The sequence below is a fragment of the Sminthopsis crassicaudata genome, chromosome 2 (assembly GCF_048593235.1).
Source record: "Sminthopsis crassicaudata isolate SCR6 chromosome 2, ASM4859323v1, whole genome shotgun sequence".
NCBI classification, from domain to species: domain Eukaryota; kingdom Metazoa; phylum Chordata; class Mammalia; order Dasyuromorphia; family Dasyuridae; genus Sminthopsis; species Sminthopsis crassicaudata.
Window position 1 is genome coordinate 58,906,097 of NC_133618.1, and position 17,511 is coordinate 58,923,607.

General features: G+C 36.9%; 1 protein-coding gene across 7 annotated transcripts in view; it reads left to right on the forward strand.

Annotated features, from left to right (window-relative positions):
• RANBP10 (RAN binding protein 10) overlaps positions 1-17,511 on the forward strand; it is a 139,324-nt gene that overhangs the window by 15,632 nt on the left and 106,181 nt on the right. For 5 of the 7 annotated variants that reach the window (XR_012485878.1, XM_074286420.1, XM_074286412.1 and 2 more), the window contains exon 3: positions 5,044-5,096. The exons of the other annotated variants lie outside the window; for them this stretch is intronic. Coding sequence is in view for 3 of the 5 variants with exons in the window: in XM_074286412.1 (XP_074142513.1) it covers positions 5,044-5,096 (53 nt within the window). In the remaining 2 variants the exon portion in view is untranslated. The remainder of the gene's footprint in view (positions 1-5,043; positions 5,097-17,511) is intronic. 7 annotated transcript variants of the gene reach the window in all.

Consider the following 17,511-nt stretch of genomic DNA (forward strand, 5'->3'; position numbering starts at 1 on the left):
TGCCATTTCCATGTGAAGAATCCTTAAGGTATTTCCCTTTCTTAAACATCCAATCAGTGAAACTGTGCAAGGGGGAACCTTGGAGTGATTAAGAATTGTCCTTTCAGTGGTCAGAAAGCTTGCAAAGGTGCATCTTCCTTTGGAAATTCTTACAGTATAGAGTCCATATTTTCTTCAGGTGTGGGCACCAAACTTTGGCCACTATTAAGTCAGGATTTCAAAGAGCTCCCTTAAGTGAAAAAGAGTTCCTTTGTTGTTTTCTTTTTCATTAAGGATATTGAGAGGGAAGGAAGAAATAGTTTGAAAAGTGGAAATCTTATTTCCAAGGTTCTGAGTGTGAAGATGAACAGAATCCCTTCTCCTTGCGCTAACTTTCCCTTATTGGTTTGGCTGACTTTGTGTTTGGGTAACAGGATCAGTTAAATAGAATTTCTACAGGATCTCTTTACACTAATTCTCTGCTTCCAGTAGTTAATTGTCTTAAAACTTCTGCTTAAGTTCCAGAAACTTAATTTTTAATGTACTTCTCCTAGTATCTTTAAACATAAAATAGTAGGATTCCTGCTTTTTGCTTCTAGGACTTTAATGAAGATGAGAAATGGATGTGAGATTTTGTAAATTTAGTACCTCCCTGGTGAGGAACTCCTTTGACTCAGCTCGAATATATAGAGAGATTTGTCTGGGGTGTTGAGTGGCTTGCTCATTATTTTATAACCAGTATGTCAAAGGCTGAATTTGATTCCAGAGCTCCCTGATCCTCCTTTATTATAGCAAGCTGAATAATTAATGACTCCAGTAATGATCTTGAATAAATTACTTTTGTGGACCTTTGTTTCGTCATCTGTAGAATTAACCATCAATAAATATTTATAAAGTGCCTTCTCTTGTCTGGAACTTTGCTGGGGATACAAAAAGCAGCAAAAGATACTCCCTGCCCTCAAGGAGTTCACAAATATATAAAAAACAACTATAGGCAGATAAATTGAAAATAATTAACTGAGGAAAGGTCCAAGAATTGGAGGTGGGAAAAGCTTCCTAAAGTGATGGGATTTTAGTTGGAAGCCCCGGAGATCCGGAGGCAGAGTGAAAAAAGGAGAGCATTCCCAGCATGAAAGACAGTCATAACTAGAGGCAAGAAAATATCTAGAATTCAGAGACCACAGTTCTCACCAGAGTGGTGCACGTGTAAGGAATCTAGGTTATAAAAAGCTAAATTATAAAAGACTTTGAATGCCAAAATAAGGCAGTTGAACTAGGGTCCCTTGTGGATCTAAAATTTGTGATCTCCGTAGTCCTTATGTTTTCCTGAAAGTCTCTTTCCAAATGACTCTACTTTGTACATCGTAGATGTTTGATGAGTGTTCCATTGAAAATAATGACGAATCCTATGTGGCAACTGTTCTTTTTCGCATTGGAACCTTCATCCATGGTTTGAAAAGTAACTTTATCTCCAGCTTTTTTTCTTACGACATAAAGACTGAAGGATTTCTCTTATTTGGTAAATTATTAAATTTGTTCCATAACTTGGAGTTGTTGGGCAGTTAAAGAGTTTCTACTGAAACCCTACTGAATGAATGAACAGATCACTAAATGACCAGAATTCATTCTGGTTGCACAAAGCTCTATAGTCCTTGCCCTCCCAAGGAGCAGCTGTAGGCAACTCAGGGAAAGTTGTTTGGTGTTTTCTAGTGGAGCAGTTTATCTGCTTTTAGCACCAGCAAAACTGAACTGATCTCAGTGGTTTGAGAGTGGGGTGGTATGGGTGTGTGTGTGAGTGATAGGATATTCGGGGGGCCAGCGCCTGTTGACTGTTTGAGGCAATTTGTTTCTTAGTTCCAGAAGTTGAGAGGATAGAAACTTATCTTTGGCAGTCTCTGAAGTATGGAGAAAGCTGGAGAAACGTATTTGTGTTACCATTTTTCATGGTGGGGGGAGGGGAGAGTTCATGCTGTAACCTTATAGGAAATCTGTCAGCATTAGCAACTTCCCCTTGTAACTGGGCAATTAGTTGGCAATGTTTACAATTCTTATTTGAGTGGAACATAGCCCAATTAGGTACATGCCTGTTTTGTAGATTTTTAAGAAACCAATTCTGAATTCCAAGGATTGCTAGAGAAAATAAGCCTACTTGTCTTTCTTTAACTTTCTACATTTGTTAGATTCAGTGACACATTGTCAGAATTACTTATCAGTCTTTTTTTTCTTCTTCTTCTTCTTCTTTTTTGCTTAAGCTGAGTACGTCATAGTTCTTTTTTGGTCCCTGGATAGTATTCTGACTCAGATTGAGGCAATGGGTCTTGGAGCAGTTTGGACAGTTTAGGGAGATCTCTTTCACTATAGGATTTTGGTTTTGTAGAAGGCCATCCATCTTCTGATTGCCAAAGAATCTATGCACAGGACAATCTGCTTTTCAGAAGAGGAATCAGATCCCCTGATGTCTAGTTCTGTGTTATCATTTATCTCACTTATAAATTAAATACTGTTCTGCAAAACGGCCTGCTAATCTAGTGCCTCATACAGACTTCCTTTGGTTTGATTGTTGAGAATTGCACTGATATTTCATATCTCATAATCTATATTCCAATATTAATTAATATTCCAATAGATTCTCCCAGAATCCTCCTTTAATAACGAAGAAAAAAATTAAACAAAACCAACCAATACATTTGAATCTGACAATTTATTCAACGTTCTATACCTGTAATCCCTGGCCTCTTTGGTGAGAGGAGAAAGGTGTGTTTTTTCATTTATGTCATTGTAGTTTTTGTGTATGTCTTTCTTTGGTTTCTATTGTCTTAAATGATATAATGAACTTAATTTAACCTTTTCCTAATGTCTTAGCATCATTATGAAAGTATTATGTGCTGTAATTCAAGGCTTCTCATGGGGTATTCTCCTCATAATCTTTCCCTCCAGTCTCCTCCCAAATGGTCTCTGACTTAACTAGTTTTCACATTCTTCCTTCTTCTCTGTTCTATTAGTGAACATTTCATACTATGGGCAGTGAACCTGCATCCAGTAGTCTCTCCCCTCATGTTTCTAAGATGTTAGAGAATATGAAGCCAAATAAATTAAACTGGTTTAGAATTATTTGTAAAGCAAAATTAAATAGCCTCTGAGAGAATCTGAAGGGCTTACACTATAATCTTGTGATACAGTGTCAACAGCTAGGAAAGTACTCAATGGCTTGTTTTTATTTTTGACCATGGTGTTAATTTATCCTCACTATTTGGAGGCCTTTTTGGTTTTCTTCTTAGTTTTTAGTGATGAAATTGCTGCCTTTGTGACTTGGTTATTTTCTCATCTGCTTGCCTAAAGGAATAATTATATATAGACACACATACATATATCTGTATATGTGAGGGATACTCTGGGAATGTTGTATGAGGAAGTTTTAACTGTAAAACTTAACTGGTACGTTCAGTTTTTAGCCTTTGACAGAATCACAGAATCTCAAGGTTGAAAGGAGAAGTCAACCATCTAGTCCATTCCATGCCTGAATGAACCAGTAAACACTCATATTTTTAAAGCATTTTGCTAGTTGCTGGAGATACAGATATAATCAAGGAAATTCTCCTGGCAAGAATCTTCTTTTGCTCATTGAGCTCTACAGATATCATTGTTGGGGTTCTTGTGGAGATAAAAAAGGTTAGATTTTGGGGACATGGCCCCGCCACTTATTAGCTTGTGTGACTTTGCCAGATCATTTAAATTTGTATTGTCTCTTAGCTTGGATGTTTCTTGAGGGCCTCCACTTTGGATTTTGTCAACTTTTCATACTTAATGTTTAGCACATATTAAATACTTCTTTAATATTTTTGAATTTTTGGAGAATCCTTTTGAACTTTATTCCTTCATCTGTTAAATGAGTAGTTATACTACCTTCCTCACGGGGTTATTTTGAGGTTCAAATGAGAAGTTTATAAAATATTTGTTAAATCTTACTAGGAGAAGACGATGTCCAAAACATTCATTATCCTTGGGGCAAACTGAACTTAACTAGGCTGATCTTCAGAGAATGGACATATATAGTCTATCCCATAATCAGAGCCCTTCCAGCTTACTGGATCTGCCACAGTTTGTATTTTTCTGGAAGTCTTTGTGAACCCATGGTTGCCTCTGTGTTACAGTGACTCAATAGAGTGGTACTTAAATGGGGGTAGATTAAATAGGGAGATAACACATTTACAAATGTAGTTCTGGTTCTTTACTCAAAAGAAAGTCAGAACCTTGGTGTAATAGTGAAACTTAGCTGTGTTTTCTAGGTCTTTGGAACTGTTGCTTAGTAAGCCTTAAATTCTGTGAATCTAGAAACCATTTGATAATACTGTATTAAGGTGAGTTCTACTCTCAAAGACCATTATATCTGAAAGGGAAGGGAGGTAGTTGTATTATTCCCATTAAGCCTTTTAAAAATGTCAGCAGTGTCTCCCAATCAAGGTGAATGATATGATGAGTGGGCTCATGAGGAAGGATCACTTTGTGCTTATACTCTTTGGCAGGATCCTAAGTGGTGTTGGAAGATTAATAGTAGGGATACCAGTGAGTCTTGTAATATCCATGTGGGGGATTATGAGGGCTATGGAAAAAGTATGATTGTATGATCAATATCCAGTTAGGTTGTGTCCTTATTTTCCTATGTCAAATCTGGGTCACTTCTGCAGAGCTCCTTTCCTGTGCGACTCAGTCATCTGTATCACTTTGCCTGTAAGTACAATACTCTTATGGTTTTCATTTTTGTCAGCTCCTGGGAGCTACCTTCATTGGCGTTTAAGAATCAAGATTAATTGTCGATTCCTTAAAGCTGGTTAACCCTGAAAATAGAACTTGATATTTCCAGTTTCATAAATTGCTTAGTTCCTTCCGCTGCTTTAAGACACTCTCCATTTGAAAATTAGAATTCATACTTCCCCCAAAATCTTGATGCTTTAGCCATTTTCTCTAGTTTATTACTCTTTCCATTCTCCTTCCTCTCTTCCCCCAAGAAGCTTTCAGAAGAGGGAAGGATAATTGTATGCTAACCAACATTATTTTTTTTTTAAGGTACATGGGAATAGGACTCTCTGCCCAAGGTGTCAACATGAACAGACTGCCTGGTGAGTCACTAGTCAAAAGAACATTTGTTCTGCTCTCTAGATCTGTTATGGGAAGGGAATCCTCTTAGTATAAAACCATGATAGGATTCCTATCTATCTATGAGGCTGTAATCTAGAATATGGTTGGAGGGAGAATGGCAAATATGAGCTGCATTCATTGGTCTGTGATGTCATTTTGGGGACCAGCCAATGATCTGGAATTTCTGGTCTTTGTGGGATTCAGTTCCAAAAATGAATTTGTGTTTGCTTTGCATTAGTGGAATTTGAACTGTTGGTGGTTTCAGCTAAGTGACCTTGGCCCTTTTCCAATATGATACGCCTCAGTAACCAAAAATTCCTATTGGCTTTTATTAACTGAATTGGGGCTTGGGACATGAACCTTCAGCAGGTGTGTTGCCAACTCTTGCTCCTTTGTTATTCCAGAGTGTTTAAGATCAAAGTTTTTAAATTACTTCAATACGTGGAACTGAGTTGTTGAGGTTTCTTATAAATGAGATTTCATTAATAAGTAGGCTACAGGGCACCAAAGCAATTCTGTCAATACCACCAAACCATGCAGAGTTTGGTCTTACTGATTGGCTTTGCCGTATAAATCATTGAAAGTGTCCTTTCAGTCACTTAGGGAAAACTTAGGCTGTTTGATATAAATAATGAAGTACTTTGAAAGATGGGAGCAGCCAAGTAGCACAGGGGATAGAATGCCAGGCCTGAAGTCAGGAAGACACATATTCCTGATTTAAATCTAGTCTCAGACCCTTAGTAACTGTGTGACCCTGGGCAAGTTGCTTAACCCTGTTTACCTTAGTTTCTTTATCTATAAAGTGAGCTGGAGAAGGAAATGGCAAATCTGCCATGAAAACCCCAAATGGGGCTACAAAAAATTGGAAATGGCTAAACAACAACAATAAACTTTGAAAGATGGGTGATTATTTTGATGTGGATAAAGAATATAGTTCCAAATCTGAGATAGCTTCTGCAGCAGAATAATGCATCCTTTGGTGGCCACATTTCTGGTGCTGAGCTTTTCCCCGAATAGTGAGTCAGGCTGTGTGCGAAATGATATAAACACTGTCAGGCTCAGCCGGAGCTCGATAGTCCATTGGCACAATTATAAAGAACCTGTAGTCTTCTCTGTATCATGATGAGGCATTGGAAAAGGACTTTAATGGAAAATGTTATAAATAGTAAGCAATATTAAGTGTAACCAGAGGAAAAAATACATAAGTATGTTTAAAATTAGAGATAAATGAACTTACAGGACTGGTCTGACAGCTGGACATTCAGGATTCAGATTTATGTAGTAGAGGAGATAGCAGACTGACAACTTTTCTTTGCAAGCAGCTTTAGAACTTTTTCACTTGAAAAGACCAAAGTGAAAAGCAAAGACTGAGAGAATGTTAGATCACAGTTATTGCAAAGTTACCTGGCCATCTTCTGATTGATGGAACTAGGGCAGGACTTGTTGTAAACATGGGGGGAGGAGGAGCCAAGCAAAATAATGTGTGAATACTGAGGTGAAAGGAAGGAATATCCTTTAAAAATAATGTTACTTCAAATTGCAAAGAGTAAAGATTCTGAGTTGTTATAGTAACTAGAATGCATAATGTAAAAAGATCTCCCCAAAAGAGAAAGCTCCAAACTGCTCTTAGATTGCTTGGCAAAAATTGTCTAAGTATTGATGGTATTGGTCTGTAGCATATAAATACTCTAGTAGGAAGAAGAAAGAAAAAATCTCTTAGAAGAGGTTGCAGTGTGTGTGTGTGTGTGTGTGTGTGCATGCTTGTGTACAGACTCCTTTTCTCTGTCTCTGAGGCCAGTATTCCTCAGTGCAATAGGTACAGACCTCCTTGAAATAAACACTATTAGTTTTATCTTGAATTGTTTTGGGAGTTTCCCTCCTGCTCATTTCCTGCACTCTTATGTTCAGCTCTTGCTGTCTTTGAGATGAGGGGGTCATTCTATTCCTTTTTCAGCCTCTTGGTCTGTCCCTATCTCTGTGTGTTTGTCTCTTCTTTTTCTTTTATGTTGGATGGGCTCTGGGAAGATGGGCATAGCATTTTCTCTGTAGAAACAGAGACCTCTGTTTTACATCCTTTTCCCACATAATGACATTCATCTCTGTCGACTTATTAAAATCAAAGTGAGGCTAATTAGAATGCACTAAAATGTAAGCACCTGCCCCAGAGCAGCCTAGTATCACATGGAAAGAAGGCTGACTCGTGGCATCCGGAGACCTTCATTGGAGTCCTGCTTTGATTCTGGCTGGGCAAGTCATTTTGTTTCTGTAATCCCCTGTCCTACTTCTGACTCATAGGGGCTGTGAGGAAAGAGCTTTGTAAACATTAAAATGCAATAAAGATGGGAGCTGCTATTATGGGGATCATGAGCAATGATAGGTGTTAAGTGATGGAGTCTAGCTAGTAGCATCTAATTCTGAATCACAGGATCAGAGATTGACAACTAGATAGGACCTCAGAGACATCTAGACCAACTTTTTTTGCTTTTGTCAGAGTAGGATCTTTAAGCTTGGAGATTTTAAAAGTTATATAAAAGTATTCTAAAGGATACTTGCTCTCCTTCTCTGGGCACTGTCATTGGCTGCCCCCATACCTGGGACACTCTCTCTCCTTAATCTTACCTCCAGGCCTCCCTGGCTTCCTTTAGTTTCAGCAAAGGGCTTATCTTCTACAAGATGCTTGTCTTAGTCCTCCCTAACCTTGGTATCCTGTCTCTGAGACTATCCTGAATTGATCTCAAATATCTTTTATTTGAATGGTTTATTTGTATGTTATCTTCTCAATTTAGATTGTGAGCTCTTTGAGAAGTTTTTGCATTTCTTTTCTAATTATATTCTCTCTTTCTTTTTAATTAATTTTTTTTTTCCGAGTAACTTGTCCAGAGTCATACAGCTAGGAAATGTCTGAGGCCAGATTCCTGATTCCAGTACTAGTGTTCCATTCACTGCACCATCTAGCTGCCCTTCCAAGTATATTTGCGAGGCTCAGCCCTGTGATTTATTAATGCTTGCTGAATTAAAACAGGATTTAATACAGTTTGTTTTAAAGAGTCACAGCCCTGCCTGGGGGTACTCTTCTTTATCTCTGGATCCTTAAAGTGGTAATGTTTTCTTATGTTCCTTAGTGAACTCTCCATTCAGTTAATTTCCTGGAAATGCTTGATTTCTCTTTTCTTGGCTTAGTTATGCTTTCCTGAACTTCTGTACTTATTAAGCAATAGGGATAAAGGGACTGCTTGAGGTTTATAGAAAAAGCAACCTTTTTACTACAATAATGGAAAAGCAGCTGAAAGCTAAGAGAATAAACTCTTAACAACTAAGAGGAGCTCCTGCCAAGATCTTGTCAGTTCGCCCTGTGGATCATCCCATTTGGGGCTTCTTTGGTCTTATGTAGCACTCGCTTTATCGTGTATTCCTAAACCAAGTTTGACGTTAATGGACTGTTTTCTACAGGGTAGAGACTTTTTGCGTGTCCCTTTACTGCCTCTTAGATAATTTCAGTTTCCTATTTGATCATTTGTACCTTGATTGTAGTAGCCAATCTTGATCATTATAATAAGCAATCAGGAAAACAGATAAAGGAAACATGCTTGCCTCTCTTCTTGTTGCAGTGTCAGACATGGTATTTGACTGCTTGTTTTTCTCTTTTTTTGTTGTTGGTTCAATGGAATAGCGACAAGAGTGTATTTAGAAGGGCCTATGATTATAAAAACAAAAGGCATTCATAAAATTTGTTGTTGCTGTTTTATTGTAAGCTCCTTGAAGGCAGGAATATCTTTGTCATTTCAGGCACTTGATATGTGTGTTGAATAGCAAAAATTAATGAATATTAAGTGCTTCCTCTTTATTAGGTTCTGTGCTAGGTGACAAATACTAATGTGAAAAAAAACAGCTGAATCCTTGTTCATAATGATCTTACAAGCAAACAAATGTGGAAAGGGGGAGAATAAAACATATCTATAGAAGTATAGATGCCAAGGGCATCTAAGAGGGCTTCATGTAGGAAGTGGTCCCTTTGTGGAGCCTGAAGGAGGAGGGGAGAGGATTCTGAATTCTCCTACTACTATTGCGGCATTAGCAGCTCTTTTATTTGAAGACTTTAACTATTCCAAGCATGAGGTATGGTAAGTGTAAATGTTTGGTGATATGAAGTAAAGGTTCTGTAGGTCTCTTATTCCTTCTCCTTAGTGAATCTTCACTCAGTTTCCTGAAAGTACTTGATTCCTCTTATTTTTGGCCTAGTTATGCTTTCCTGAACTTCTGTACCGATTAAGCATTGGGAATAAAGAGATTGCAGGTGAATTTAAGACTGGCTTGTAGATCAGTTTGGCACAGTGTCATGGACTTGTTATGAGAAGTAGGACTGGAGAAGTAGACTGGACCCAACTTTTGGAAAGGTTTCTTGTCTTTAAGATTGTACATATAATACCACTACACATCTCTCAGATTGGCTAAGATAATGACAGATGTTGGAGGGGATGTGGGAAAACTGGGACACTAATACATCGTTGATGGAATTGTGAATGGAGAGTAGTTTGGAACTATGCCCAAAGATTTATCAAATTGTGCATACCCTTTGATCCATCAGTGTTTCTAATGGGCAGCCTGTATCTCAGAGATATCTTAAAGGAGGGAAAGGGACCCACATATGCAAAAGTGTTTGTGGCAGCCCTTTTTCTAGTAGCAAGAAACTGGAAACTGAATGGATGCCCATCAATTGGAGAATGGCTGAATAAGTTGTGGCATATGAATGTTATGGAATATTATTGTTCTGTAAGAAATGACCAGCAGAATGATTTCAAAAAGGCTTGGAGAGACTTATATGAACTGATACTAAGTGAAATGTGCAGAACCAGATCATTGTACATGGCCATGGCAACAACAAGATTATATGATCATCAATTCTAATAGACATGACTCTTCTCAGCAATGAGATGATTCAGACCAGTTCCAATGATCTTGTGATGAAGAGAGCCATCTGTACTCTGAAAGAGGAGTGTGGGAACTGAGGGTAGTTCACAACATAGCATTTTTGTTGTTTGTTTGCATTTTATTTTCTTTCTTTTTTTTTCCCCATTTGATCTGATAATTGTATAAATATGTATGTATATATTGGATTTAGTATATATTTCTACCATGTTTAACATATTGATTGGATTACTTGCTATTTAGGGGAAGGGGTGGGAAAAGGGAAAGGGAAATTGGAAGACAAGGTTTTGCAAGGGTTAATGTTGAAAAATTATTCATGCATATTTTGAAAATAAAAAAGCTTTAATTAAAAAAAAAAAGATTGTACATCATTAAGCCCTTGGGAAGTATTTATTGAACTTGGAATGAATTTTTGTTCAATAAATTAATTTGCAGTAGAATAGCTTCTCACAAATAGTTTTTCTTTATTATAACTTTGCAATATCTTCCATTGTAATTCAGGATAAATTGCATCATCTTGTGCCTCTGTTCTTTCATTCATAAAGCAGAGATGTTTACTCATCAGTCTAGACTGAGGCTGTTCATGTTTCTCAAATACTTTGAAAATGTCCTTTTGAAGATAGCCCAATAAAATAGTACTAGATAGTGTAGCTTGGTGTAGATGGTATGAAGCAAGAATTTTAGGTCAGTTACCATTAATTAAGGTTTACAGGGGCTGATGGGTATGAAAACAAGGAGAGGAAGATGTTTTGAAAACAAACTTATTCCATATTGTCATCAAACTGAATCTGGATAAGAAAATAATTAGATTTCTATTTTTACTAACTATGAAATTTGGCTTCCTTTTCCTATTCCCACTGACTTTTGGCTTTCTAGGTATATCTAAGCAATTATTTCATTCAGATCTGGGAAGATACTTCTAGATAATCTAGTCCAATTCCCTTATTTTATAGATAAGGAAATTTAGTTCTCAGAAGGTTAAATTAGATGCTTAAAGTCACACAACTAGCAAGTATCAGAGTGGGAATTTGAAATCAGGTCATACCTTCAAGTTGGTGTTCTTTCTACTACACCATTCTGTACTCAATTATTTGTTTTTTTAATACATGAGAAGGGGAAAAGGTACTACAGGTAAGTTGTTTTCGTCCTTTTTTTTTTTACTTACTAACTTATTGCAGGTCTCCTTTTCTGTACATGATATTTGTTTTCCATTTTCTTAGCTATTAAAGATTAAAAATAGAAATAGGGATCATATTTCATCTAGATAAGAGTTTATTCCTTGAGGATACTAAAGATGAAGAATTAGCTTTCCTAATTAATAGTCAGAATAGCTTCCTCAGTCTCTGAGAACCATTTTATAGTGGGCCAGTTTCCTATTAGGTGTCAGTACAATTCCTTGTTGCTTTATTCTGTGTAAGATACAGAAACCTTCCTGCCTGTCCACAAGAACTGCTCAGCAGGTTCAGCAGCAGGCTCATTTTTTAATGTTAGTGGCATGTTTACTAACGAATTACATTGGCACTGAACAAGGCACTTGATCTCCTGGTTGCAAGATAAATATTATATTCTGAACTTTTCCTTTTCTTCTGGGATTAGTAACAATATGTATTTAAATGGTCATTTTGGGACATTAAATCAAATTGCTCAATAATAATAATGGTACTTGTAAACTCTTCCAAGTACCTAAATTAGGGTTGTTGATCAGCATGTCTTTGAAGCCCCCTTCCATTGTCTCATTGTGGCAGGGGCCTGGCCCTCTATTCTCTGACAGCTGAATACAGAAATCTTAGAGGATCTAATCAACTATGAAGGCTTCAGTTATAGGCAGGCAAATATACTTCCTGTCTACTGTCTGAGGACAACCCTGACCAAGTTTGGAGAGTCTTGTCACTAGGTTGGTTGTAGGAGGATGGTTTTTGGTCATAACTGTCTCCAATATGATACACTAACCTGTAGAAGAGTCAAGTCCCCTTTGGTGGAGATAATACACTCATGTTGATAAAATCTTACTTTCTTGCATTTCTCTCCCAGCGGCTTAGTATTTAAATTGCATTCTAATTCAGATAGATGAGTGGTTCTTACCCCAAATCTGTGATTTCAAAGAAAATAGATGTTTATTTTCACTAACCTCTAACTGAAATTTAGAATTTCTGAGAAGGGGTCCAGAGGCTTCTCTAGGCTGCCAAGACACAGAAGAGGTTTAGATAAAATCTAACCCATTTAACTTTTGGAAGTTATTAGGTTGGATAGATTAATGGTGAAGAGAACCATCCTAATCCTCAAAAGACAGGATGGTAGGATTATAAGATTTAGAGCTTGAAAGGATCTCTGATTGAACTCCCTTATTTTCATAGGAGGAAATTGAGGTCCAGTGCCTTGTTCAGAGTCATACAGAAATTGAATGGTAGAGCTTTGGGCTTTGAACTACAAAGCCCTGTTGTATAGCTCATGGATTCCTATCCTTGATGCTTACTGATTTCAGTTTTTGCTTTAGATTAGTTACTGGAGGGTTTAGTTTCTCTTGGTTTAAGAGATCCAGAATCATTTTCTCTCATAGGACATTGAGAACAGCACACTTCTATGACATAGGCCATTATAACTTGGGGTTTCTGTGGGCTAGGCTTTTTGTTCAAATACACATATATTGTCTGAATGTTTTCTTAAAATATTCTTTGTCTTCTGTAGCTATGATGGACATTGTACGAGGTCGGGAGTCTGAATTTCTGGGAATGGGCAGGGTGAGCTGCCCTTCCTTAGCTTTGTTTTCCTTCTGAAATAGCATTTGAATCTTTAGCTTTATGTTTGCAGAAGAGTGAAAAGTACAAGTAGACAAAGTCAGAAGATTAGAAATACATGAGGGAGGGCTATTTTCATAGTATAAAAAATGCTGTGGCTTCCTTGAACATACATAGTAGGCCTGTAATTAATATTTGTTGTAACTTGGCCAATATTTTAAGTTGGTGTTTTAATTTGCATTTTAATTTTAAGGTTCACTTCTATATGTATATAATATATAATATAATATCTATATAATATTTACCCCTGTAATTTTGATAATTTTATATTGCTTTCATTACATTTTTAGGTCAATCTCTTTTAATACCAACTATTAACAATCTTTTTTTTCACAGGAATCCTTGGATTGTTAGAATTGGAAGGGATCTGAAAAGTCATTTTAAAGTTGAGTAAACTGAGGCCTAGAGAATGAAAATGATTACATGAAATAAAAAACATTACATAGATAGTAAATGGAGTGGGTCTGGGATTCCAACCTAGGTGTACTAACTCTGAATCTAGTGCTTTGTCAGTATCGAGTTTAGGCACATTTGCTTTTCTTTCCTCCAGATTGGCAAACTTAAAATACATTTTCCAGTTCTTCTTATATTAAGAAGACATTGAACACATTTGCCTGAAGCGGGGAAGAGAAGGAGTTGGGACTAAGAAAAGTAAGGTAATGAAGAACTTAAAAAAAAAAAAAAAAAAAAGACCCTGTTGGTAGACAATTATTCATGGTATATTGTTCTATAATCAATGAATATATAGGGAAGCTAAAATAGTAGTATCATCCAGAGTGAGTGATACTGTCGTGTTGCAATGGCTACAGTCTGGAGAGACACTATCCTAATTCCTGTTTCCTTGACTATTGTGCATGGGGACCAAATCCGTGTGGCTCAACTAGTTTTATCTTTTTCATAGAAAACAAATACAAAGTCTAACCATCATCAGGGATACTTTGTCACCTTTGGGGTACCCAGAGGGAAATGCTTTTTCTGTTCCTCACCAGAAAACAGGGTAGGAGCCTCGGGTGTGTAGTTGACAGTCAGGATACCTGAACATGCATTGACTTTATAGGTTCATAGGCTCAAGGGTAAATGGACATTTTCATATCCAGTTTGACTCTTCTTATACTTCTTTGAATATTTTTGACATTTATTCCTTGTACTTGATAATCAAAGCCATCATATGTTGTGAAAGTAGTATTTGTATGATTTCTTTAGCATGAGTATTGAAGTAAATATGCTTTGAGGACTAGATTCAGAATAGGACTTTATCAGTATTGGTTCAGACTTAAAATTTCATCTGAATTCTTCTCAGTGGAATTGTTATCTTGCTCCTTCAGGGTTCTTAGTCCCTTGTCTAGCTCTCTCTTTTACTTCCATTACATCCACCCTCTATTTATTTACTATCCTTATCTCCCAGTAACATGAAGCTCCTCACAGTGAGAATTCCACTCTTACCTTTGTATTTCCAGCACCCAGTCCAGTGATGCCAGCACTTAATGATGTTTGTTTAGTTGAATTTCTGTCATTCTACAGAGCAATTTATTTTGATAACTCAGGATGGCAGATTGATGAAGAAAGGATGAACTTGGCAGAAGATTTTGTTTTGGCTTTTTGCTTCTGTTTAGATTTGGAAGATACTGTCCAAATGGAGTTCGTTTTTAATATTTTATAGAGGGGAAAATGAGTTTATGATGGAGTCCAATGGTGGCATATTAGTGATTCCCTTCTTCCTAATACCTGCTTACTGAGTGTGTCTCACATTTTGAGTTGAAAAAGAAGTAAGCAAGTGTTATTCTTTTGCCTACTCAAGCTTGTCTGATTTTTTTTTTTTTTTTTTTTTAAATCCAGCTTCTAATTGTGGTCATCCTGGAGCCAGCAGCAGGTTTTTAGTGGTTAGTGGAGAAGCTTTACATTCGCTGATAATTCTGCCAGTTACTGATGTTTAGAAAGCAGAGGATGCAGGATGTGGCCAGGGACTTGATTTGGATCTAGGCTATCACAGAAGTCCTTAAAGCTTCAGTTTTCCTACTTAAAAATGGGGATAATAATATTTATACCCCTGACCTCAGGGTAGCTGTGATTAAAGCATTTTGAAACTTTAAAAAGTATGTATACACAAAGCCCCTTCTAGGTATAAAAGAGCTGAGCTGGATGGAGCTCCCTCTTTGCAGGAGCCCTTCCCCCCAACACATGGTATCCTTCCAGCCATGTAAGGGTTCCTGCCTGCCCAGCGGCCACCTTCAGCCCTGGCACCTTTCTAACTGAACTTTACTTCCAAATTCCTACAATAAACCTCTTTTATTAAAAAAAAAAAAAGTGTGTATAGACTATTTTCAGATTAAGAAATTAAAGCATAAATTAAATCCTATGAAAAAAATGCTCAAATCACTATTGAAAATGCAAATTAAGACAACTCTGAGGTTCCACTTCATACCTCTCAGATTAGCTAAGATGCCAGGAGAAGATAATAAATGTTGGAAGGGATGTGGCAAAACTGCAATACTAATACATTGTTGATGGATTTGTAGACCGATCCAACCATTCCAGAGAGCAATTTGGAACTATGCCCAAAGGGCTATCAAACTCTATACCTTTGATTCAGCAGTGTCTCTACTAGGTCTTTATCCCAAAGAGATGATAAAAAAGGAAAAAAAGACCCACATATAGAAAAATGTTTGTAGTAGCCCTTTTTGTAGGAGCAAGGAACTGGAAACTGGATGCCCATCAGTTGGAGAGTGGTTGAATAAATTATGGAATATTATTGTTCTATAAAAAATGATGAACAGGCTGATTTCCGAAAAGTCTAAAAGAGGCTTACATGAAACTGATGCTGAATGAAGTGACCCAGAACCAAGACAATATTGTACACAATGACAAACAAGATTATATGATGATTAATTGTGATGGGACATGGCTCTTTTCAAACAATGAAGTGATTTCAGGTCAATTTCAATAGACTTGTTATGAAAAGAGCCATCTGCATCCAGAGAGAGGATTATGGGGACTGAATGTGGATCACAACACAGTATTATCACCTTTATTATTGTTGTTTGTTTGCTTGCCTTTTTTTTTTTTTTTCTTTCTCATTTTTTTCCCTTTTGATCTGATTTTTTCTCAAATCAAAAATGAATGTGGAAATAAAATAAATAAATAAATAAATAAATAAACATTGGATTTTCTTGATGTCTAGGGGAGAAGGGAAGGGGGAAGAAAGGAGGGGAGAAAAAATATGTAAAAACAAGGGTTTTGCAAGGGTGAATGTTAAAAACTATCTTTGCATGTATTTTGAAAAATAAAAATCTATTATAAAAAAAATGCCATATAAATTAAGTTGTTGTTACATAGTGATAATTGTATTTACTGAGGTCTTAATTTTGGAATTAAGTACAAGGGGATGGGGAATTATTATTGTGTCATCTACTCAAAACTAAGCTCCATGAGGATATTTCAACTCATCTGTCAATTAGCACCTCACCCAGCACATAATAGATGTTTAATAAGTGTATGTTCAATTTCAGGATTGCAGTTCTGCCAGTCTTTCTAGGTTCCCCTAGTTTTTAAGCTATCTTTTCTCAAGTCTCATCTCTCATTGAATGTCTTCATTGATGGTAGCCTTCATCTGAAAGCCTGGTAGTTTAGTTCAGCCTTTTATTTTTGTAGTCTGGTAGTCTGGAGATGTGGAGATGAAACTGAATCCAAGGCCTGAGATAGTAAGAAGACATTCATTGTATAATTTATGCTCGAGTATGCCATTTATTGCCTCTATTTCTTCTCCTCTTATTTCTCAGTTCCTTGCCATCCAATTTCTATTCTTTGATTTAATAGGATTCTCCAAAGTTACTTATCTTTAAATTACCAGTCTAATGGACTTTTCTTAACCATCATCCTTCTTAACTTCTCCATGGCATTTAATGCCCTTGTTGATCAGCTACTCCTCCTGAGTGCTCTTTCTTCTTTGGGTCTTCATCACATTTTTCTTTATTAGTCCTTTCTCTTCCTCACTGTTAGACCACTTCTAAGGCTCCTTAGTTAGACCTTCACTATGAATGATATAACCCAAGGTTCTCTCTTGGTCTCCACTCTCTTCATGGCTTCATGATCTCCTATAGCTTGAATTATCATTTTTGTAAGATGACATCTAGATCCATTTATTCAGCCCTAGTATTTCTTCTGGACTCCAGGGCTACTTCATTAATTGAATAATTTCACCAAAATGTTAGACATTTTAGAGGAGGATGTCTTGTAGGCATGTAAGTCATGCTCTTTCTCCTCAAACTTTTGTCTCTCCAGACAAGTTGTCTTGCTTTTCCAGAGGACATCTCCATACTTCCAGTGTCCAGCCATATTCACAACTCCTCACTCCCCTCCTCCACACATGCCAACTCCCTGTAGAACTTTGTTGTAGAGCCATTCCTATATCATTTTTTGTACAGGTCCCTGTTATTGTTCTCCTTGTAGCCTCCTGCCCTCGAAGTATTTTGGATTCATAGTTTCAAGTCTCTTCCCCTCTCCAAATTGTTCTCTACTAAGTTTGTAAATGATCTTCACAGATGCACAAACTCAACCATGTGATTTCCACACATACCTCCCAGTCACCTAGAAAATCAAATACAGATTCCTCACATTTAGAGTCCTGCCTTTTCTACCCTTATTCTACATTTCTCCTAAGTGACATTTCATTTTCCAT